The sequence below is a fragment of the Leopardus geoffroyi genome, chromosome D4 (assembly GCF_018350155.1).
Source record: "Leopardus geoffroyi isolate Oge1 chromosome D4, O.geoffroyi_Oge1_pat1.0, whole genome shotgun sequence".
NCBI lineage: Eukaryota > Metazoa > Chordata > Mammalia > Carnivora > Felidae > Leopardus > Leopardus geoffroyi.
In genome coordinates, this window is record NC_059342.1 from 91041447 (window position 1) to 91062945 (window position 21499).

General features: G+C 61.7%; 1 protein-coding gene across 8 annotated transcripts in view; it reads left to right on the forward strand.

Annotated features, from left to right (window-relative positions):
* The window catches only part of ADAMTS13 (ADAM metallopeptidase with thrombospondin type 1 motif 13), a 31552-nt gene that overhangs the window by 2907 nt on the left and 7146 nt on the right, over window positions 1-21499 (forward strand). For 3 of the 8 annotated variants that reach the window (XM_045467415.1, XM_045467418.1, XM_045467416.1), the window contains exons 4-27: window positions 115-181; window positions 1217-1497; window positions 1577-1718; window positions 2752-2897; window positions 4870-4953; window positions 5118-5242; window positions 5361-5507; window positions 7010-7150; window positions 7632-7794; window positions 8525-8629; window positions 8923-9074; window positions 9200-9263; window positions 11201-11327; window positions 11729-11877; window positions 12223-12343; window positions 13070-13150; window positions 14308-14489; window positions 16173-16308; window positions 16402-16531; window positions 17692-17895; window positions 18096-18279; window positions 18887-19007; window positions 20434-20563; window positions 20673-20852. In XM_045467415.1, coding sequence (XP_045323371.1) covers window positions 115-181; window positions 1217-1497; window positions 1577-1718; window positions 2752-2897; window positions 4870-4953; window positions 5118-5242; window positions 5361-5507; window positions 7010-7150; window positions 7632-7794; window positions 8525-8629; window positions 8923-9074; window positions 9200-9263; window positions 11201-11327; window positions 11729-11877; window positions 12223-12343; window positions 13070-13150; window positions 14308-14489; window positions 16173-16308; window positions 16402-16531; window positions 17692-17895; window positions 18096-18279; window positions 18887-19007; window positions 20434-20563; window positions 20673-20852 — 3362 coding nt within the window. Of the gene's footprint in view, window positions 1-114; window positions 182-1216; window positions 1498-1576; window positions 1719-2751; window positions 2898-4869; window positions 4954-5117; window positions 5243-5360; window positions 5508-7009; window positions 7151-7631; window positions 7795-8524; window positions 8770-8922; window positions 9075-9199; window positions 9264-11200; window positions 11328-11728; window positions 11878-12222; window positions 12344-13069; window positions 13151-14307; window positions 14490-16172; window positions 16309-16401; window positions 16532-17691; window positions 17896-18095; window positions 18280-18886; window positions 19008-20433; window positions 20564-20641; window positions 20853-21499 lie in introns of all 8 variants that reach the window. The other 5 variants (XM_045467423.1, XM_045467420.1, XM_045467417.1 and 2 more) reach the window with 5 other exon arrangements.

A 21499-nucleotide genomic window follows, 5' to 3' on the forward strand; every position in this document is an offset into this window, starting at 1 on the left:
GTACTGATCTCCTCCCACCCCCACCCCTGCCTTGGTTTCCCCCTCCTCCTTGCCTTGCCCCTCTCCCACCCCCTCTCCCCGCTTTTCTTCTCCCTTGTGCTTTCTGTCCTGCAGCAATTTCTCCAAGCTTTGGAGCCAGAAGAAGTGACTTCTTATTTTGGCCCCGATGCTACCTTAGAAGGTATCTGTCCTGGCGTCTTCTCAGCAGAGGGAGCTCCCCCGTCCGAGCGGGGGGGGGGGGGGGGGGGCGGGGGGGGGGTTGCGGGGGGCATCTCAGCTCCGCTTGGGAGGAGGTCCTAGAAGCTGCCATCGTTCCTGCTAATTAAGTCCATACTTCCGCCAAGTCCGTAAAAGCTGGTCTGGGTGTCCTGGACTGAGCTGGGGTTCTGACCCCAGGCTTCTGCTCAATATCTCCAGGAAATGGTTCCTAATTAGCTGGTCCCTTTTGCCCCTGGGCCTCCCTTGGGCTGGCCAAGCTGCAGGAGCTCTTGTGGCTTTTGGCCACGGACGGAAATGGAATTATTTATCCTTTCCGTGAGAAACGAGATAGGCGCTGGCTCAAGCTCCGGCCGGAGGAGCCTCTCGTGTCGCTCTTGGCCGTGCCTGCGGACTTCGCTGGGGTGCCAGCCCCCTTTCCAAGTCAGGCCATTTGACGTAAAGGCTGTTGGGGACCACAGGCAGGGTGGGCTAGCGGTCCGGGTGGAGAGCAGTAGGGGATGTCCCATCTGTGACTGAATTCCCTGTGGCCTGGGTCACATGCACATTGAGCACTGCTTGGGGCTGCCTGGGGATTGGGGGTGGGACCTCCTGGGGCCTGGGGGCTGCTTTGTGAGGCAGATCGGTGGAGAAGGGTGGTGAGGCTGGCCTGGGGCACCTGGTCTTCGGTAAAGGCCAGAGAGGCTGTGGCTGTATCTGCTTTGCCTGCTGGGGTTCAGGCCACCCCTCAGGAAACCCTATTCTGGGGCGAGGCTCGCATGCTGAGTGCTGGTCTGCCCCAGGGTGAGGCCCAAATTGGAGAGGAAACTTTCAGTCCACCACCCTGTGTGCCTGGAGGAGCTGGATTTGAGCCCAGGCCTCTCGGGCTCCAAGGCCAGCCCTGCGCCCCACTCACCAAAGGGAACGGATCGGTTGGGGGGGCCCTCCCCAGGGCAGGAAGACGCGGAGGGCTGAGCCCCGGGGGGAGTTGAGGAGCAAGGTGGCCGCCTCTGTCCCGCAGTGCTGCAATTCGACGTGGCCCCGCTCACCTGCATCTGTGAGGATGGGCCCGGGGGACCTCCCTGCAGGGCCCCGAGCTGCTCCCTGCTCGCCCTGGGACAGCTCTTTGCCTTCTCCTTCCCGCCGGAGCGGAGCCTCCTCACCGCCTCCTTCACCAGCGAGCGCGTGCTGAATGCCTCCCTCCGGCTTGAGAGGCGGCCTCCCCATCTCTGCTTCGCGGGAGGCCGCCCCCTGCTGCCCCTGGGCGCGGTGGCCAGGGTCACCTACTGCTCAGGCCACTTGGTGAGCGTGACGTCCCAGAGAGGCCCTGTCCCTCGGTGGGGCTGGTGGGCTACGTGCCTGTCTGCTGTCTCTCCTCCAGGAGGGCGACATCCTGGTGGGCGCAGACAGGTTCCGCGTCCAGCCAGTGAGGAGGCAGCATTGGGAGCTGCTGCCTCCCCAGGTTCGTGCGCAGCCCCACCTGGTCCACAGGCCCGGCCCCGAGGCCCCCCAAGTCATCCGAGGTATGGCTTCTGGGAGAGGGGGACAGCTCTGGGGGAGGGCCAGCTCTCCCCACTGCCCAGGTGGCTGTGCAGAATGCCACAAGCCCGGCTGAGCCGTCTTCTTCAGGATGCTGGGGAGTGGGCAGGCCAGGGGGACACGTGGCCATCGGCCATGCCCCCCGCTGTCCTAGAGGGGGACGGCTAGGCCTCCAACCTATGAGCAGCCCCTCATCGATCACGAAGCACGTTCACAGACATGCGCTGTTGGGGTCTCCCAGCTCCGGGACTGGCAGGACATCCGATCCCACAGATGGGAACCCTGAGGCCCAAAGACAGAAGGTGGCCACTCGGGGCTTGCATGGCTGGCTCTGTGGCTGCCCGGGCCTGCTCCTCGGGCCCCCAGCTGCATCCAGGTGCCACCAGGGTCCTGTCTTGGGCTCATCTTGGGATGACCCCGTTCTCTAGCATGTGCCCAGAGCGGGGCCACATCAAGGGGGCAGAGCCAGTGTGGGACTCTGGGGAGACACCAAGGACGTAAAAGCCACACGACAGCTCCCTCCTTGGGCCCTGCCCTGCCACCTGGTCCTTTCAGTGCTCCGGAATGGCTAGTCGCTGATGGGACCTGGCCGTGGGGGTGGGCTGAAATCCAGGACCCAGAAGCCTCTTGGGCCGGCTGCCACCGTTTCTGACAGTCCCAATAGAAAGTGACTTTCAACAGCTCGGGCCCGTCTGCTCTCTGAGACCATTGATTTCGGAGGAGCCTAGAGGCCGGCTCCCGGAGGGCCCGAGGTAGGGGCTGAGACGGGGTCCAGGACAGGCCCTCTCACTCGGCGCTCACCCGCCTGGGAGCAGGCATTCCCTGCTCCCCACCTTTCCCACGAGAAAGCTGGGGACCGTGCCCCCCTGACTCCGTACACCCATGGTGATAAGTGGCAGGGACAGAGCTCACAACTGCGTCTCCAAGTCCAAGAAAGAGCTGGCCGTGGGCGGCCAAAGCTATGGGTCGTCTGCTTTCCGGAACCTGCGCTCTGAGCCCTGCCCCCTCCCTCACCAGGCCGTCCTCCTTCCCCTCGCCTTCGCCTCCGGAGATGGGCGGCCGGCAGGGTCCTACACCTGGAGCTGCTGGTGGCCGTGGGCCCCGACGTCTACCAGGCTCACCAGGAGGACACCGAGCGCTACGTCCTCACCAACCTCAACATGGTGAGTGTTCCTGGGGGAGCGGACCCCTTGGATGGTGCTGACCACAAGCGGTGGGGCTCGGGAGCCTCTGGACACGGTCCCCTACACCAGGGACTTGGGGCCGAATGTGAGTGGGCTGGCTTATCTGGTGGTTTGAACTTGGGCTGAACTCGGGTGTAAACCTAAGCAAGGCTGGGGTCGTGCTTGGGGCCCAGGGCTTTGGGGTGGGGAGGGGTGTGGTCTGTCCTTTCCTTCCTCCTCCTCCCCTCCCTCACCTGCAGTGGAGGCGGGTGAGGTCCTGGAACCCCTCTTGGCTCCCTAGTGCACCCCACAGCCTCTTGCTACTTGGGTCCCTTCTCTCCAAGGGCCCCTCAGGTCTGGCCTCTGGCCTGAAGTCCGTTTGCTCCATGGGAACCTCGGCCAGCACTGCCCAGGCACCAGCCGGGGTGCCCCACACTGGCCTCTCTGTTCCCTTTCTTGGGGCCACCCCCGTTTCTACTGGCCCCCCCTTCCCTTGGCTTCTAGGGCTAAAGGTGGCGTGGGAAGAGTGGCTCCCACTGATTGTCGTCTCGGGGGGCAGGGTAAGCAAAGAAAGGGGTGTTTCAACAACCTGACGCTCGCGTGTAACCTAACGGACTGCATGAAACCCCGTGTCCAGCGGTTTGAGAATACACGTATGACACGCGGTGACTGCTCTGGGCCGCCGGCGAGTGTGCCACGTCGGGGGATGGACACCAGTGCCGGGTGGGGGGCGGGACGAGGAGACGGCTGCCGTCTGCAAGTTGGCCGTGCAGGGTGGCAGAGCCCGCCCTCCAAGAATGCGCGGAGCTTGGCACCACTTTGTGCCCAGCCTTAGGTGTGCCCACCTGTTTGGGGCAAAAGGAAAAGCCCCCCCGGGCTCAGAGCTCCAGGCCATCAGACCACCCTGCCCGCTGTCAGTTCTCTGGGCCTCAGGGACACACCCGTGTGGTCCTGTCCCCTTGCAGACATGGCCCGAGTCCACAGGTCTTTGCCTGCAGCCCCAGAGGTGAAAAACACTTCCTTTCAGTCACCTGAAAGCTTGGAGGGGGGGGGTCCTCCCCCCGTCTACTCTGCTGAAATTCGGTCATCAAGCCGTACTCCCTCTGGTCCTTGATGTGTCTTACGAGGACCTGGGACAGTGGTAGGTACCGGACTGGCTCCTGCCCGGATGGTGGCTGGCCATGGTGACAGCCACTGTCGTGGCTGGGCACCCATCCTGTGCCCGCGGCATCGTTCCTGAGTCCGCCAATAGCCACGGAAGGCTTTACCTCCATTTCACAGATGAGGAACCTGAGCTTCCAAGGTTAGTTAGCAGAATCGCGCGCACACGGGTAGTTCGCAGCAGAGCTCGGATTCAGACTCAGGTCAGCCGAGGCCAGTGATGGCAGGGTTCTCTCTCTGGGGGGGAAGGGGGGCATGTCTAATTCAGGGACAGGCTGCTGCAAATAACCACAGACAGTCAACCATGATGGGCATCTTGACAGATGTGCTGAGAGAGAGAGAGAGAGCCAGGAAGGAGCCTGGCTGGGGTGTGGTGGGGGCAGCGCTCTGTCAGGGGAACCCGGAAAAGGGTTTGCGGAGGGAGGGGAGGCCCTCGTGCCGCCTCCTGGAGAGGCGCAGGTGAAACCAGCCGAGGTGGAGAGAAGGGTGTTCCAGGCGGATGGACAGAGAAGGGAAAGGACGGGGTGAGTCTGGTGAGCAGGAAACAGTGTTGGAATGGAATGTTCTAGACTCATAATTATTTGCATCCCATGGTTTCAGGTTTTCTTTTCTTTGTGGTTGGCCTTGTTGAGCCATGAGCAAGGAGGACCAGCATACATCTGCCCATCTCTGTGGCTGGCCGCCAGCCCCGAGACAAGCATTTCCCCCCACTGCTAATGGAGCAGTCTCTCCAGGCCCTGCCCCAGCCAGGCCCCGCCCCAGCCAGGCCCCGCCCACCCACCAGTCCCCTCTCCCTCCTGCCTTTCCACAGGGGTCAGAGCTGCTGAGGGACCCATCCCTGGGGACTCAGTTCCGAGTGCATCTGGTGAAGGTGGTCACCCTGACCCAGCCTGAGGTAGGCACCAAGCTGGGAGCCCAGAGTCCCTGGAAACCCCATTTCCATTCTCTCTATCTCTTCCTGTCGCTCTCCCCGTCTGTAGCATGGACAGCGACAGGGTTGTGGTGAGCACTGTGGCGCAGGTCCCATAAACACGGGCTCTATGACCCCCCCGCCCCCAGGATGCTCCGAATATCACAGCCAACATCACGGCCTCACTGCTGAGTGTCTGTGAGTGGAGCAGGACGGTCAACCCCGAGGACGACACAGATCCTGGGCATGCCGACCTGGTCCTCTACATCACCAGGTAGCCGAGCGCCCCCGTGGCACGCCAGCCTGCCTGGGAGCTGTCCTCCCCTCCCCACCCCCCCTCTGCAAAGGCGGCCCGGCCTCAGCACCAGCCTGGTGCCTTTTTTCTTCCCAAGGTTTGACCTGGAGTTGCCTGATGGTAACCGGCAGGTTCGGGGGGTCACCCAGCTGGGGGGTGTCTGCTCGTCTTCCTGGAGCTGCCTCATCACTGAGGATACCGGCTTTGACCTGGGGGTTACCATCGCCCATGAGATTGGGCACAGGTAGGCATACTGTCCCCAAGTTGAGGTCTAGGAGCCGACTGGAGCTCCCAGGAGGGAATGTTGAGGCTGCCGTGGGATAGGAGGGCAGCCCTGTAGGAGTCTGCTGGAAGGAACCTGTACCCTTGACCTCAGTGGACTTGGGGGGAGGAGGGCAAGGGCTGGGAAATCTGCTATTTCTTGATTACCAGGTGATTAAAAAAATTGTTTTTACCCCCCCCCCCCTCCAAAAAGCAAGACAGACTTCACAATTAGAAAATGTTTTCTAGGAAATTCAGGTAAAGGAAAAGCAGGCTGTAAAAATTATCCCAAATCCCAGCCCTTAGAGGTAACATCTGTTCACCTTTTGTACGTAATTGTAGTCAGGTCTTACACACACACATATTTATTTTTATTTTACGAAGAGAGAGAATCTCGAGCATGCTTAAGCGAGCAGGGGAGGGGCAGAAGGGGAGAGAGAATCTTAATCGGTCTCCATGCTAATGCAGAGCCCGATGTGGGCTCGTTCCCACAACCCTGGGATCATGACCTGAGCTGAAATCAAGACTTGGACCCTCGGGTCCCTGGGTGGCTCAGTCAGTTAAGAATCTGACTTTAGCTCAGGTCCTGATTTCATGGTTCCTGAATTCAAGCCTGTCACTGGGCTCCCCGCTGTCAGCACAGAGCCTGCTTCGGATCCTCTGTCTCCCTCTCTCTCTGCCCCTCCTCTGCTCACGCTCTCTTTCTCTTTCTCTCTCTAAATAAACATAAAAAAAAATTCAGATACTCAACTGACTGAGCCACCCAGGCGCCCACACACACATAGTTTTTATTTGCAAAATCGGGATTATACTGTATGTTGTTTTTGTTTTCTATTTTTTAAATTTGTATTTATTTTTGAGAGAGAGAGACAGAGAACAAGCCGGCGAGGGGCAGAGAGAGAGGGGGACACAGAATCCAAAGCAGCTCCAGGCTCTAAGCTGTCAGCACAGAGTCCCACACGGGGCTCGAACCCACAAACCTGGAGATCGTGACCTGAGCCGAAGTCAGTTGCTCAACCTACTGAGCCCCCCAGGTGCCCCTAAAGCCTTTTAAAAAATGTTTTATTTATTATTTATTTTTGAGAGAGAGCAGGCACATGAGTAGGGGAGGGGCAGAGAGAAAGAGGGGGTCCCAAGCAGACCCTGCCCTGTCAGTGCAGAGCCCCAAGAGTGGGGGGGGGGTCCATCTCACCAACCGTGGGATCATGACCTGAGTGGAAATCAAGAGTGAGTGGCTCAACCCACTGAGCCACCCAAGGGCCACTAAAGCCTTTTGATATTTATTAGCCCAAAGAGGCAGGAACCACCTGGCTGGCTGGCTGAGCACTCCCTCTGGGGGAAACGGAGGCAGGGCTCGCTGGTGGGGGGGCCAGGGGGCCGTGGGGTCTGCAAACGCTTCCAACCCGACCAGAGGGCTGGCCAGGCTTGGACTCCAGGCGGGTGGAGGGGGCACGAGGGCTCTGAGCGTTGCCTCCCCCGGGACAGCTTGGGCTTGGAACACGACGGCGCGCCCGGGAGCGGCTGTGGGCCCAGCGGCCACGTGATGGCGTCCCAGGACGCGGCGACCGCCAGGGGTGACCTCTCGTGGTCCGCCTGCAGCCGCCAGCAACTGTTGCACCTGCTCAGGTAGCCGCGTCCCTCACCCGCGCAGCCCTCCCCGCCCTATCTCCACTTGGGGCCCCCCCTACTTGTGCCCCAGCCCTCTCTGTTCAATCCCCATCGCGCTCTGTCCCCTCCCCCCCTCTGGGGCCCTCCTCCGTCCTCCTTGGCCCCTCCCTCCAGCCACCCTTCCCTGCGCGGATCCTGTTTCTCCCCCACTCCCACGCACCCTCTTGCGTCCACCGCTTTCCGCGCCCACGCCTCAATTCGGCCCCATCCCCGCCCCTCCCTCCAGCCACCCCTCCCTCTTCGCCGCTCCCCTGCCTCATCCCCTTCCTTCCCACTCCGTCGCGCGGGCATCTGCCCGGGCCCCACCTCCACTCCGCCGGGGCCCGAGCCCGGTCCCAGCTCTTGCTGGGGGTGCGCGCTGAGAACCCCCTGCCCGCCCGCCCGCGCCCACCCCTCCACCCCGGTGTGCACCCGGGGTCTGAGCCGGGCCTTGTCGCAGCGCAGGACGGGCGCGCTGCCTGTGGGACCCTCCGGGGCCGCAGGCCGGAGCCGCGGGGAGCCCTCCCCGGGCGCAGCCCGGCCTCCACTACGGCGCGGACGAGCAGTGCCGCGTCGCCTTCGGCCCTGCAGCGGTGGCCTGCACCTTCACCAGGGGGCACCTGGTGAGTCCCGCCGGCCGTCCCGCTTCTCCGCCACCCAGCCCCTGCACCCTCTACCCGCGCCCAGCTCCTGCTCCACTGTGCCCTGTGAGCGCCCGCCGTGCCAGGCCGCCAGGCACCTCTTAAAATGCGTAAATTTTGAGCGAGGGTGCTCATGTTTTCCTTTTGACTGTGTCCCACAGATTATGTGGAGCCCCTGAGCCCATGGACGCGGGACTTAAATAGGCAGTCACCAAGGGCTTCCGATCTGATGGGAACCTGGAGGGCTCCCTGGAGGAAGTCCCCTCCACACTGAATCCTATAGCAGGAGTGTGAGCTAGCGGGGGAAGGGGAGATGAAGGGGGGCCGTCTCCCCAAAGACGGACTTCCTCCCTGGACTTCCATGGGCCCCAGGCACCTTTGCCCTAGCGGGGCCTCTTTCTCAATACGGAATACTGAGAATTGTTATCGGTGTTTTTATAAAATATATGAAGTTTTTTTTCTTCGCGTTGTTATAACAAAACGTATTAACGTTACATATGAGGACACCTGCTGTGACCTAAAGAATCATTTTTTGTCTGCTGATTTTAGAAGAAGTGAAAACATTTTCGTGGGCTCACGGACAGGTGTGCTGTGCCCATTCTCCCCGGCCACCGGTGCCCACAGAGCGGTGTGTGTGCCCCCCGTGGTCTGCGGGGGGACAGTTAAGGCTGGACACTAGCCCCTCCAGCGGGCCCCCTGTGTCCCCGTTTAGGACGTGTGCCAGGCTCTCTCCTGCCACAAGGACCCCCTGGACCAAAGTGTCTGTAGCCGCCTCTTGACTCCGCTCCTGGATGGGACAGAGTGTGGCGAGCAGAAGGTCGGAGCAGGAGTGACGGAGCATGTGTTGGCTGGCGGGCTCTACCGGGCGCTCGGCTTCCCACTACCCTGCAGACCTCTGTGCCTCTGCCCTTCCCCTCCACTCTGCGGGGGCCAGACCCCTCTGTCCTACACGCTGGGGTTTGGCCTCTTTCATACTTAGCTTCGTTTCCTGAGCAGGATGGGAGGGCGGGGCACGAGCACATGTGCATGCCTGTGTGGCCACCCTGAGGGCACGGGGCCCTGGGGATGCCAGCCGTCCTGGGTGTGCGATAGTGTGCCCTTCTCTCGCAGTGGTGCTCCAAAGGTCACTGCCGCTCCCTGGCGGAGCTGACCCCCGTGGGAGTGGTGCACGGGCACTGGTCTAGCTGGGGTCCCCCCAGTCCCTGCTCCCGCTCCTGCGGGGGAGGGGTGGTCACCAGGAGGCGACAGTGCAGCAACCCCAGGTACTGCATGCAGGAGGCGCTGTTCTCCAGGTCAGGGCTGGGGGGGGGAGGGCCCCCCCTCCACATTCTCTGGCTAGTGGGGAGTGGCTCCCCTGTCACCCCCTGTGTCTTGTGGGTATTTTCAGGCCGGCCTTTGGAGGGCGTGCGTGTGTGGGCGATGACCTCCAGGCAGAGATGTGCAACACCCAGGTAGGCCTGCCTCCCCCGGGGTGCAGCCAGAGGGTCAGGTCGGCAGCGCGGGGCGGGGGGGTGTGGAAGGATCAGGGCGGCTGTAATTCGTGGCTCACGCCGGGGCGCTTTTGAAAGAGGGGGGTGCCGTTCTACCTCTACTGGGAGCTCAATGCATACTCCAGGACGTCCCTGCAGTGTCCCCCCCCTCCCCACCTGCCACTGCCCCCCCCCCCCAGCACCCCCTGAAACCATTCCTCCGTTCTAAGAGCAGGTGAAATTCACGTCACATAAAATCAACCATTTTAAGGGTGGGATCCAGTGGCATTTAGCACGTTCACAATGTTGTGCAACCACCGCCTCCATCAAGTTCCAAACCGCTTCTGTCACCCCAAAGTAGGACCCCAGACCCGTTAAGTCGTTGCTCCCCTCCCCCATCCTCCCGCCCCTGGCAGCCACCAGTCACCTTTTGTCTCCGCGGATGCGTCTGTTCTGGACATTTCATACAAATGGAATCACACAATGCGTGGCCTTTTTGTGACTGGCTTCTGTCACTCAGCATCGTGTCCTCAAGGGTCATCCACGGTGTAGCAGGTGTGAAAAGTGCAGTCCTTTTTGTGGCTGAACGGCAGCCCATCATGTGGATGGGCCACATGTTATCCGTCCATCTGTTGACGGACATTTAGGCCATTTCCACCTTTGGGTTATTGTGAATAGTGCTGCTTTGGGCCTGTGTGTGTGTGAACTCGAGTACCAATTCTCATTCCTAGTTTTTAATACTTATTTTTGAGAGTGAGAGCGCGCGTGCAGGTGTGAGGGGCAGAGAGAGAGGAAGACAGAGGATCTTCGGTGTCAGCGCAGAGCCGGGGCCTGGACTCACGAACCGTGAGATCGTGACCTGAGCGGAAGCCAGAAGCCACCCAGGCACCCCACCAATTTTTATTTCTTTTGAGTATGCACCTGAAAGTGGGATCACTGGATAGGGGCGCCTGGGTGGCTCAGTCGGTGAAGCGTCCGACTTCGGCTCAGGTCACGATCTCGCGGTCCGTGGGTTCGAGCCCCGCGTCGGGCTCTGTGCCGACAGCTCAGAGCCTGGAGCCTGTTTCAGATTCTGTGTCTCCCTCTCTCTCTGACCCTCCCCCGTTCATGCTCTGTCTCTCTCTCTCTCAAAAATAAGTAAACATTAAAAAAAAAAAATTAAAAAAAAAAGATTTTCTTTTCTTTCTTTCTTTCTTTCTTTCTTTCTTTCTTTCTTTCTTTCTTTCTTTCTTTCTTTCTTTCTTTCTTTCTTTCTTTTTCTACTTTTAGAGACAGAGCAGAGAGTGAGCCGGAGAGGGGCAGAGAGAGAGAGGGAGAGAGAGAGACTCCCAAGCAGGCTCCACACTGTCAGGGTTGAGGGCTCAAACTCACAAACCACAAGATCACGACCTGAACCGAAATCCAGAATCAGACGCTTAACTGACTGAGCCAACCCGGGCGCCCCTATTGCCGGTGTTCTTTGATCATGGCCAGTACCCTGGGTGCGAAGCGCTCAGATGGCTCCTTTGACGTTGTGTCAAGGTCTGCACGTGGCGAGGCCTTCCCTCCCACTTTCTCCAGGCGGTCATGGGCCTCCCCAGACCTGGAGGGCAGAGTCCTCACCTGGAGCACGGGCTCAGGGAGGGGAGCAGGCGAGCAGTGCTCTTTATTTCTTTGTTGCTGGGTGGTAGGCCCTGCCCTGTGTCCTTGCAGATTCTCTGGGATTCTCCCCTCAGCAGAGAAAGGCTCTTGGCTCCCCTGCTTTATAGAGCGGGGAACCGCAGCGCAGCCAGGAGAGGGCTCAAACCCACATCGTGGCCCTCGTGCCGCGGGGTGCCTTGCTGTCCGCAGTGGCAAAGGCTCCTGTCCTAGATCCCCCGCCCCCAGGCCCCCCATCCCAGGGCCCCTCCTGTGCCTGTTCTCTGCCTCCTCCCGTCCAGGCCTGTGAGAAGACCCAGCTGGACTTCATGTCTGAGCAGTGCTCCCGGACGGACAGGAAACCGCTCCACCTGTCCCCAGGCAACGCCTCCTTCTACCGCTGGGGCTCCGCTGAGCAGTACAGTCAAGGTGGGCTGGCCCCCATCACCCTGATGCTGTTGAGAGCAGGGCTCGGACTCAGGCTCTGTATCGCGTCCTGGCTTGGCCCCCTTGCTAAGGGGCCTGAGTCTCGGTGTTCCCATCTGTAAAATGGAAATAAGAGTAGGGTCTCCCTGCTCGGGTGTTGGAAGGATTCAGTGAGACGACACTGGGAAGCACCAAGGGGGCTCCTTGGCTCGATTCGGTAACAAGCGTTACGTCGTGATCGTGATCGCTGCCTCAGGAGGCGGGGCCCTGGCCCCAAACCCGGAGGATGAAGTGAGGTGGCCCTGACAAGGGCAGGCCCACCTGGGCTGTGCTCTGCAGGGTCACCACCTTCCCAGCTCCCGGTCACCCTCGCGTCAGGGTTCTCTGTCTCTCCACCTTCCCAGGGGACGCTCTGTGCAGACACATGTGCCGAGCCATCGGCGAGACCTTCATTGTGAGGCGTGGGGACAGTTTCCTGGATGGGACCCGGTGTGTGCCAAGTGGTCGGCGGGAGGACGGGACCCTGAGCCTGTGCGTGTCGGGCAGCTGCAGGGTACGCGTGTGCGGGCAGCGGAGGTACCCTCCCACCCGCTGTGGCCCTGCGGCCAGTCACGTCGGAAGCCAGATGCTAAGGGGCTCGGAGAGGGCCCGGTCTGCGGGCGCGGTCCTTGTGAAGCTGCCGCGGAATCCGCATGGGGTGATGCTAGGGCACTGAACTGACCTTGGAGTCAGCAGGGGGTCAAGAGCTCCGCTGTGACCTTGGGGGAGTCATTTATGCCTGCTTCCTGCATGGAGGTCAGATGCTGCAAAACGCCTCGAGTTTGTCGTGTGAATCCCAGGGCCTCAGAGCAGTGGGGTCGGTGGGGACAGGCGTCACCTGCCACTGCTCTTTGCACAGACATTCGGCTGTGACGGCAGGATGGACTCCCAGCAGGTGCGAGACGCGTGCCAGGTGTGTGGAGGGGACAACAGCACGTGCAGCCCCCGCAACGGCTCTTTCACGGCCGGAAGGGCCAGAGGTAGGGGCTTCCCTCGGGGTGGATGGCCGGGCCCCTGCCAGCCTCCAAGAGACACCTGCAGCTCAGAGCCTTGGCAGTGAGCCCCGGACCCTCCTCGTGGGCCTCGGCCTCTGCCCTCCACCTCGCCAGCCTCCCCACCCAGCTCGGAGTCTGATGAGGCCGCCGCCGCCGGGGGCAGTGGAGTTTTGGGAATGACTGCTCACAGTAGCTGTGATGCAGATAAAACCCAGATACTGGGAGGTCTGTGGGAGGCCGGCCTGGCTCCTCCTACCCAAGAAATCCCATCAGAAGGGATGTTATACTTGGGAACCCTTTGGCTGTGATCTGTTTATAAAAGAGGTCAAGTCATTTGCAAAGTGGGCGCTTAGAAGGTCAGGTGAGGAGTTGAGTCCCACCTCCCTGTGGCGGGTCACACGCTGAGCCCAGAATCTTGGATTCAGTCCCTCCTCCTGGCCGGGGCAGCACCCTGGAGGGTGGCCGCCCAGCCTGGCTTTGATTGGCCCCTGGTGACACGGGGCTCTCTACAGCCCGAGGGGTGACAGGGGGCTCTCTACTGTCCGAGGGGTGACAGGGGGCCCTCTACTGCCCGAGGCAGCCCCATTGTATTGGTAGCTTTCGGGGCTGAGGCTCTTTTTCCTGTACACCTGAAATTTGCTCCCTTTGACTGCGATGTAAGTGACCTGGGACCACCCACCCTCCCACCCACCCTCCCCTGTTTCCTTCTAGAGTATGTCACGTTCCTGACGGTTACCCGCAACCTGACCAGCGTATACGTCGCCAACCAGAGACCTCTCTTCACACACTTGGGTGAGCTGGGCAGAGGGCACTCACCCAGAGTTAGCCAGACTGCGAACGGCGAGGCACAGACCCCAAGATGCCCTCACTTCGGATGCCAGCTACAAGTTCAGGGGGTTCCCTGACCACTGCCAGGGTGGATACGTCACTAGGACGATCCCCAGAAGTTGGAGAGCTTTTATACCCGCGGTTATGGCTTAGACAATAAAGCCAGAGCAAGAGACGCTTAGGGCAGAACCTGGGAGGGTTCCGTGTCCAGCACCGAAGCGTGACAACATGCACCAAGTAGTGCCCACCCAGGGAGCTCACCGGGGTTCAGCGTCCAGTTTGAATTAGGGCTTCATCACGTAGATGGGAGGCCTGACCGGCGGACCGGTTCCTCACGCGGATGGTCTCCATCTCTGGGCTCGCTGAGGCGGTTGACTCAGAGCTGCTGTCTAAATCGCGTATTTGGTCTTGCCGGCTTGGCCAGCCCCCACCTTAAACAAAGATACAGCTATCAGGTGTGACGCAAGTTCCTGCCTGGAAGCCCAGGGCAAAGGCCACGTCTGTCTTTGGACCAGTTGCGTTACTACCCAATGCCACGGTGGTTCTTGATTTCGAGGGCGCCTACACCCGTCCTTGGAATCCGGAGTGGGGGCGCTTGGGGGTCCTTGGGCCCCTGAAGCTGCCTGGAGAGCTCGATGTGAGCGCGCCTGGTGAGACGGCAGGTCCACAGTGCTCACCAGGTTCTGGGCAGAGGCGCAGAGCCACCGACACGGGGACGCTGTCAGCACAGAGCCTGACACAGGGCTCAGACTCACGAACCGTGAGATCATGACCCAAGCCGAAGAAGTCAAGAGCTGGACACTCAACTAACGGAACCCCCCCCCCCCAGGTGCCCCGTGGGGACGCTCTCTGTGGTCAGATGCCTGTGCACACCTGGGAGGCTGTGCCTTGCTGGCTGCAGAGACCGCCTGACCCACTGAGGTGCCAGGCAGATGGGCTCCCCAGGGCTGGGACCCTGGGGGGGAGGCTACAGATGTGGCAGCAGAGATCACGTCCCGTGGTTGCCACCAACCCATTCCTTAAACCGGGACCTCTTCCGTGAGGGCTGGCGGCCACCTGCCGTGGGGCTGGGGTGGGGTGGGGTGGCGCTCCCCCTGCTGACAGCCTGGATCCCCCCACAGCGGTGCGGATCGGAGGGCGCTACATCGTGGCCGGGAACTCTAGCATCTCTCCCAGCACCACCTACCCCTCCCTCCTGGAGGACAGCCGTGTCGAGTACAGAGTGACCCTCACCGAGGACCGGCTGCCTCACCTGGAGGAGATCCGCATCCGGGGACCCACTCGGGAAGACGTGGAGATCCAGGTGACCAGGAGGGCCTGGGGGGGTCAGTGGGGCCTCCTCCTGGTATCGCTCAGCAGTCAGCCCACGGGGTCCCTGGCGTTCTGAGAGTGGGCGTGCAGGGGTCGGGGGCTTCCCCAGGAGAGGGCTGTGCTCCTGAGGTCAGAGATGAGCTGGCCGGGCCAAGCAGGGAGTGACAAACACGTCTTGAGGGAACAGTGTGTGCCCAGGATGGGTAACTAGGAGGGATGAGGGAAGGGGACACACCGCCCCCCCCCCCCAGGCAAGGAGGCAGGACAGATCTGCGGGGGTCTTGCTGGCCATGGGAAGAGTGGGGGCTTCCCCCCGGGGACTTGGGGGTTGGGGAGGGAGGGTGCAGAGGGGGCTCTATGCAGGGCGATCAGGTGCAGTGGGGATCAGGCCTGTGTCAGACCTGGCCCGAGGAGGGCATGGGGAGCGAGACCGTCGGTGATGCCCTGATTAGAGACCCACTGTGGGGGCATCCCTCCTGGAGCCGTGTCAGCCCAGGAGCCGGATGCAGGGTGACCCAGAGGTGAAGGGTCCAGGCCCTGGGACTCGACAGACTGGAGTTTGAATCCCGGCTCTCCAAGAGCTTGGGCAAGGGCATGAACTTTCCTAAGCCTAAATTTCCCCACCCGTAAAATGGGGCTAGGCATACCTACGTTACGAAGTTTTGTCAAGATTCGTTTGTCACAAATAAGGTGCATTAAGCATGTGGCAGGGTGGCACGTCCTGAAAGGTGGCCGCTGCTAAAGGGCTTGCTGGCTTGGATCTTGAAGGTGCCAGAGGATGGGCACACCCCACCCTAATCGAGGGAAAGTGAGACCCCCCGGGAGCCGTGGGACAGAGGGATGGGCACAGGGCCAGGCCTGCAAGCTGAATGTTCTCCCAAGCCGCGCTGTCCTCCGCAGAGGCTGCTAGGTCCTCCCCCTGCCCTTGCCGCCTGTGTATGCCACCGCCCTGTGCCTCAGTGTTCTCCTGTAGAATGGGCAGGAGGCTGCCGTCCCGCCTCCTGGGGTTAGGGGACACACGCGCCCGGCAGCATGGGCAGCAGTCGCTGGCACCGAGTGGATGTGGGGTCTTTCTGCTGGGGACAGAGGCACACGGGAGCACGGGCTTCGGGCTCATCCTCCACACGTGAGCTCCTCTGCACGTGTCCCCACGTGTGCTTTGCCGAGGAAGGCGCCTGGAGGGGTGGATGCAAGTTAGCATGTGTTGAAATAGCCCTGAGAACCCTCAGGGAGGGGTCTGAGGCTTGGTGGCCCTTGGCTTTGGTCTGGCAGCCCCACCTCTGCCCCCACCACCGGGGAGATAGCCGGGGTCTCCCCCAGAGTGCAAGCCAGGCTGGAGGGAGCCTCCTGGTAAGCAGTTCACTCCTTCCCTGCCTCCTCGTACAGCCCGGTTCGGCCCCCAGCTCCAACCCCCCCGGGAACACTGTTCCAGATGTGGCCGCCTGGCAGCTGTGTCTGCACCCTTTACTCTGTGGGTAAAAATGCAGATTCCCGGGCCGAGAGAGAGAGAGAGAGAGAGAGAGAGAGAGAGTCGCTGAGGCAGGACCCGCCAGGCGGGTTTTAACAAACAACACGGTGCCGGTGCCGGTGCTGAGTGGCCAAATGAGGCATCGTGGGGACAGGTGTTAGAACCTCGCGGCGGGGGGCCAGCCCGGCCCCTGTCTGTCTCACGCAGGTTTACAGGCGCTACGGGGAGGAGTATGGTGACCTTGCGCGCCCAGACATCACCTTCACCTACTTCCAGCCGAAGCAGCCACAGGCCTGGGCATGGGCCGCCGTGCGGGGGCCCTGCTCCGTGAGCTGTGGGGCAGGTGAGGCCCGGGGTGGGGCTGGCTTGGAGCACCATCCGCCCCCTGCGGCGAGGTGGCTCAGCCTCCCCCTTCCCCTCCTCCCCCCGACCCCAGGGCTGCGCTGGGTGACCTACAGCTGTCTGGACCAGGCCAGGAACGAGTGGGCGGAGGCTGCCCGGTGCGAAGGGAGCCAGCGGCCGGCAGCGTGGCCAGAGTCCTGCGCCCCTGGGCCCTGCCCCCCAGAGTGAGTGCTGTCTGCGCCCGGCAATGGCCCCTGGGCTCTTGCTGGCTGCGGGGTCCACGTAGCTTGGGCTCGGTGAGGCCGCTTCCAGGCGTGTTCTCGTGCCGTCCCGGACACTGCCCTGGGAGGTGGGTGTGTCAGTGCCCCCATCCTGCAGGCGAGGACACCGAGATTTGGGCCAAGGCGGGTGCCAGGGTCAGCCTAGTGTGACCCATTCCCGCTGCACCTCGTCTAAGGGCAGCGTGCACCCGCTCTGAGCTCGCCGCGGGGTGGAGGTGGTCGCCTCCCTGGGAGGGAGGAGGTGAGGTTCAGAGAGGTGACGGTGGAAAGCAGCTGGCATGCACCGTTGGCAGGAGCGTATCTCGAGGGACCAGGCAGCTGTCCCGAGGCTCAGGTGGCTGGACAGGTCCGCCTTGTCTCCCACCGCCTCTCCTGGGCCGGTCCTCCGGGAGCCGGAGCCCCAGCGGCTCTGTTCCTCCCGGCCTCAGCTGGGCCACTGGAGACTTGGGCGCGTGGGAGAGGGCGGTGCGTTTCTTGGAGGCCCAGGGCAGCCTCCCGAGGACGCTGCCCCCTGCCCGGTGCCGAGCCCTGGCCCTGCAGCCGGCAGTGCTAGAAACCCGCAACCCCCTAGCCTGGCCCCGGCAGGTGAGCGCGGGGAGGCAGGGGAGGTGGGGGAGGCGGGGGCACCGTCTGCCTGGCAGGGCTTGTCCCTGCACTGAGCCCTACCCTTCCAGAGTGCCCCGTCTTCCCCAGGACTCTGGCTGGGCCCCACCCTCCTGAGTGAGAGGCGGGGGCGGCCCGGAGTGGCCAGCTTCAGAATTGCCATCCAAGAGACCCTGGGCTGGCCATTTCCCTCTCTGAACCCCCGGGTCCCTGCTCATGGAGGGGCTGTGAGGACCAAGTGATGAAGCCACAGATGGAAAGCAATAAGGGTCACTTTGTCACTGCTATCATTGTCTGCACACGGCACCCCTTCCCCCCATCCCTTCAGCGTCCAAGCTGGCTTATTCTGATGTGTCATATACTGGCTGGGTGACCAGGGCAAGTCCCTTCCCTCTCGGGGTCCCGGTTTTGTTGCTTGTCCGGCGGCGAGGGGGTTGGCCTAGGTCACTGGTGGCCCACGCGTGGCTTGAGCTCCTTTTTCCCTCTCCCATCCGTGGCAGTCGTAGGAACCACCCCCCTGTCCCACCGAGGCCCGCGCCTGCCTCCGAATCCTCAACACGGCGCCGCGGGCCCGAGGCCACCTGTCAGGGTTCGCACGCACACGAGACGCAGCGGCCATCCCCGATCTGGGTGACCCGATTCTGTCACGGCAGTGATATTATTACGTGGACGGAGGCCCGCTGTCCTCTCTGGAAGGCAGGAGGGTGAGGGCCGTGTCACCGTGGATGCCGGCAGCCGCTCGTCCCGCACTGCAGGGAGAGGCCTCCGGGTTTTGCTCCGTGGTGCCTCTCTGAGCTCTCGGATCCTGGGGCGCAGGCTCGCTGCCTCCTGCCTCAGGGGCTGGGCTGTACCTGTGGCCCAATGGCAGGGACAGGGCCTGATAAGAGTCCCGCATCCTCCTCAGGCGCCAGGAGTCGGACGCGTGCTCATCAGCCTGTGAGGCCCACCTGGCTTCGCGCAACGGGACGTGTGTGCACGGGGCAGGTGGCCCGGACGCGCTGGCCACAGCCGGGCCCTGCCCCACAGACGAGAAGCTGCCCGCCCTCGAGCCGTGTGTGGCCACGGCATGTCCTCTGGCACAGGGCCACGTGAGTGCCCTGGGCTATTGGGTGCTTCTCTGGCCAGAGAACGGGGAGCGCTGGTTACCATCCGCCTCCTGGCCAGAGCGCAGAGGTTGTCCCTCCGCAGTCCTGCTGAGCGCAGGATCCCCCCGCCCCGGTCAGAGGGAAAACTTAGGGGAAAGGCTCGGGACCTACCGGAAAGCCCCGCTGCGGCCAGCAAGCCAGGCTGAAGCCCAGACCCTGTTGGAATGCTGTCAGTTCCCTGCATCACAGACACTCCTGCCTGCGTCCTGGGGCCCTGGCTGACGGGCGTTGCTTTCAGACAAGCCAACCCTGTCCCCTCCAGACTGGTGGGGGCTGCGGGGTCAAGGGCGCCTGCAAATCTGGCTCCCGAGCCCCAGCCTCAGCCCTGCCCTACGGTGATTCGGAGGCCAAGGTGGGCGTGGGCTGAGGGCTTCCTCTGGCAGCCAGAAGTACATCTCCCCAGAAAGGAGCGGCAGGGAGGGGCAGCCTTTGGGGGTGCTGCTGACCGCTTCTGCTCCCTCCTGAAGAGATTGGCACGGCTGGAGGCCAGGTGCCCAGGGATCGAGAGGGTGAAACCCAGACCCAGCCGCTCGTTCCCTGTTCCCTGCAGACAGACCCCCGGTCTCTAGAGGAGGAGGCCACATCCCCACCGGCCCCTGCCAGGCCGGGGGCCCGCGCCGCACACGTGTGGACTCCCCTGGCGGGGCCGTGCTCTGTCTCCTGCAGTCGAGGTAAGGCCCCCAGGGCTCATTAGCTAACTCTTACCTGTCTACATTTTGTCTAGTTCTTTTTTTTTTTTTAATGTTTATTTATTTTTGAGAGAGAGAGAGACAGAGAGCGTGAACGGCAGAGGGGCAGATGGAGAAAGAGACACAGAATCTGAAGCAGGCTCCAGGCTCTGAGCTGTCAGCACAGAGCCCGACATGGGGCTCGAACTCACGAGCTGTGAGATCATGACCTGAGCCGAAGTCGGACGCTTCACCGACCGAGCCCCCCAGGCGCCCCGCATTTTACCCAGTTCTAGAAGCATTTGGGTGGGCTTACAGAGAATCCAGACTACACGAGAACATAAAATAATACACAAGGGGACCAGGGCAAAGTGCAGACGGTCATGTAAATGTGTTCATTGATTGGCTGAAAGACAGGAAAAGATGATAAAACCCAGCAATACCGGCACCCAAATGTATTTCTTAAGGTGTGGAAAAGCAGTGAGAGGAGGGCCCCAAACTTAGCTCTGAGCTTCCTGGCAGCCAAACCAGAACAAAATTCCAAGATATGCCGCGTTCTTAAACCGAAACGCTAACCACTTGCCTCGTGAAACTTGAGCACGTGTACAACCAAGACCAGAGATTTCTTTTGAGGATGCTCCTAAAGGAGAGATTCAAGGAAACCAGCCCTGATAACATCGTCATCAGAAACACATTAAGAGATTCTCATATGGCTATTCTGGACCTACTATGTGCCAGGCACTTTGTATCTGTGCTTTAAAAATCTTGGGGCGCCTGGGTGGCTCGGTCGGTTAAGCGTCCGACTTCGGCTTGGGTCACGATCTCACGGTCCGTGGGTTCGAGCCCCGCATCAGGCTCTGTGCTGACCGCCCGGAGCCTGGAGCCTGTTTCCGATTCTGTGTCTCCCTCTCTCTGTGACCCTCCCCCGTTCGTGCTCTGTCTCTCTCTGTCTCAAAAATAAATAAACGTTAAAAAAATAAAAATAAAAAAAAAAATCTTTAGAGGCGCCTGGCTGGCACAGTCAGTTAAGCGTCCTACTTTGGCTCAGGGCATGATCTCCCAGTTCGTGAGTTTGAGCCCCGCGTCGGGCTCTGACAGCTCAGAGCCTGGAGCCTGCTTCGGATTCTGTGTCTCCCTCTCTCTCTGCCCCTCCCCTGCTTGCACTCTGTCGTCTCTCTCTCTCTCGCCTTCAAAAAGAAACATTAACAAAAATGTTTAAGTCTTTATAAATATCCCTGCACGTTAGGCAGATGAACAACCCGAGAGAGGTTAAGTCACTCGAACACGTGACTTGACCAGCTGGGAAGTGGCAGAGGCAGGGCTGGAGCCCACGTCGGCCTTATCTGCTAGAGTCTCCAGAGACCTGGGAGCCTGTAGTTCTGGCTGAATCCTCCTCTTGGGGCTCGGGGCCTCTGCTCCCTCCCTGCAGGCCTGAAGGAGCTGCATTTCGTGTGCGTGGACTCTGTCCTGGGGACCCCTGTCCAGGAAGAGCTATGTGATCTGGGAAGCAAGCCTGGGAGCCGGCGGGAGGTCTGCCAGGCTGCCCCGTGCCCGCCTTGGTGAGTGGGGGTGGAGACCGTGCCGGGGGCGGCAGCCTGGGTCCCCCGGGGAGGAAGGAGTCTTACCCTGGTGTGTAGCCTCCTAGGGAACGCTGGCCTGTTACTACAGGTGGGAGACCCGAGCCTTGGCGCCATGCCCAGTGACGTGCGGAGGGGGGCGGGTGCCACTGGCTGTCCGCTGCGTGGGGCTGGACCGCGGCCGCCCCATCCCCCTGCCTCACTCCAAGTGCTGGCCGCTGCCCAGGCCCCGCCCCGTCCGGGACTGCAGTCCGGAGCCCTGCCCTGCCAGGTGGGCCCCTTCCCAAGGAGACGGGTGGTCCTAGGCGTCGCCTTCCAGGAAGCCCCCGACCCTCCGTGTCCTCGCCTGTGGGAGCAGGTCACACTGGTGTCTGGGAAGGCTGTGGGGGTGGGGGACGCTTAGAGCGTGTGAGTGTTGTCTCATGGGGTCTGGGATGCCGTGGGCCCATGTGGCTGATGGTTCGTTTATCGCTTGCTCTTTCCTGAGCACCTGCCACGCCCAGGTGCTGTTCTGGCAGCAGGGACCCAGCAGGGAGCCGGACAGACAAGCATCCCTGCCCTCCCGGAGCGGGCACCAGGGGCAGGGGGAGATGGGAGACAGAGTCGGATGGGGGGATGTGGCAAACGTGGCGGGAAGGAAGATTAGGAGTGCCGGCCGGGCGTGGTGGGGGGCTGGGGTTCCTACTAGAGACAGACATCCTTGCAGGCTCCCTTGGGTCCCCTGCCTCTCCCCCAACTTCCCTTCGAACACGTCGGTTTGCCTTTAGCTTTGCGTTCTGCAGAATGGGCTCTCCCGCGTGTTTTCTGTCCACTGGGCCCGGCCTCTTGGTGGAGATGTGAAGGTGACCCTCGGAGAAAGGCCCTTGCCAGGCCCTTCCCGGTCTGGGGAAATGGGACCTGCTTCTCTGGGCGCCGCCT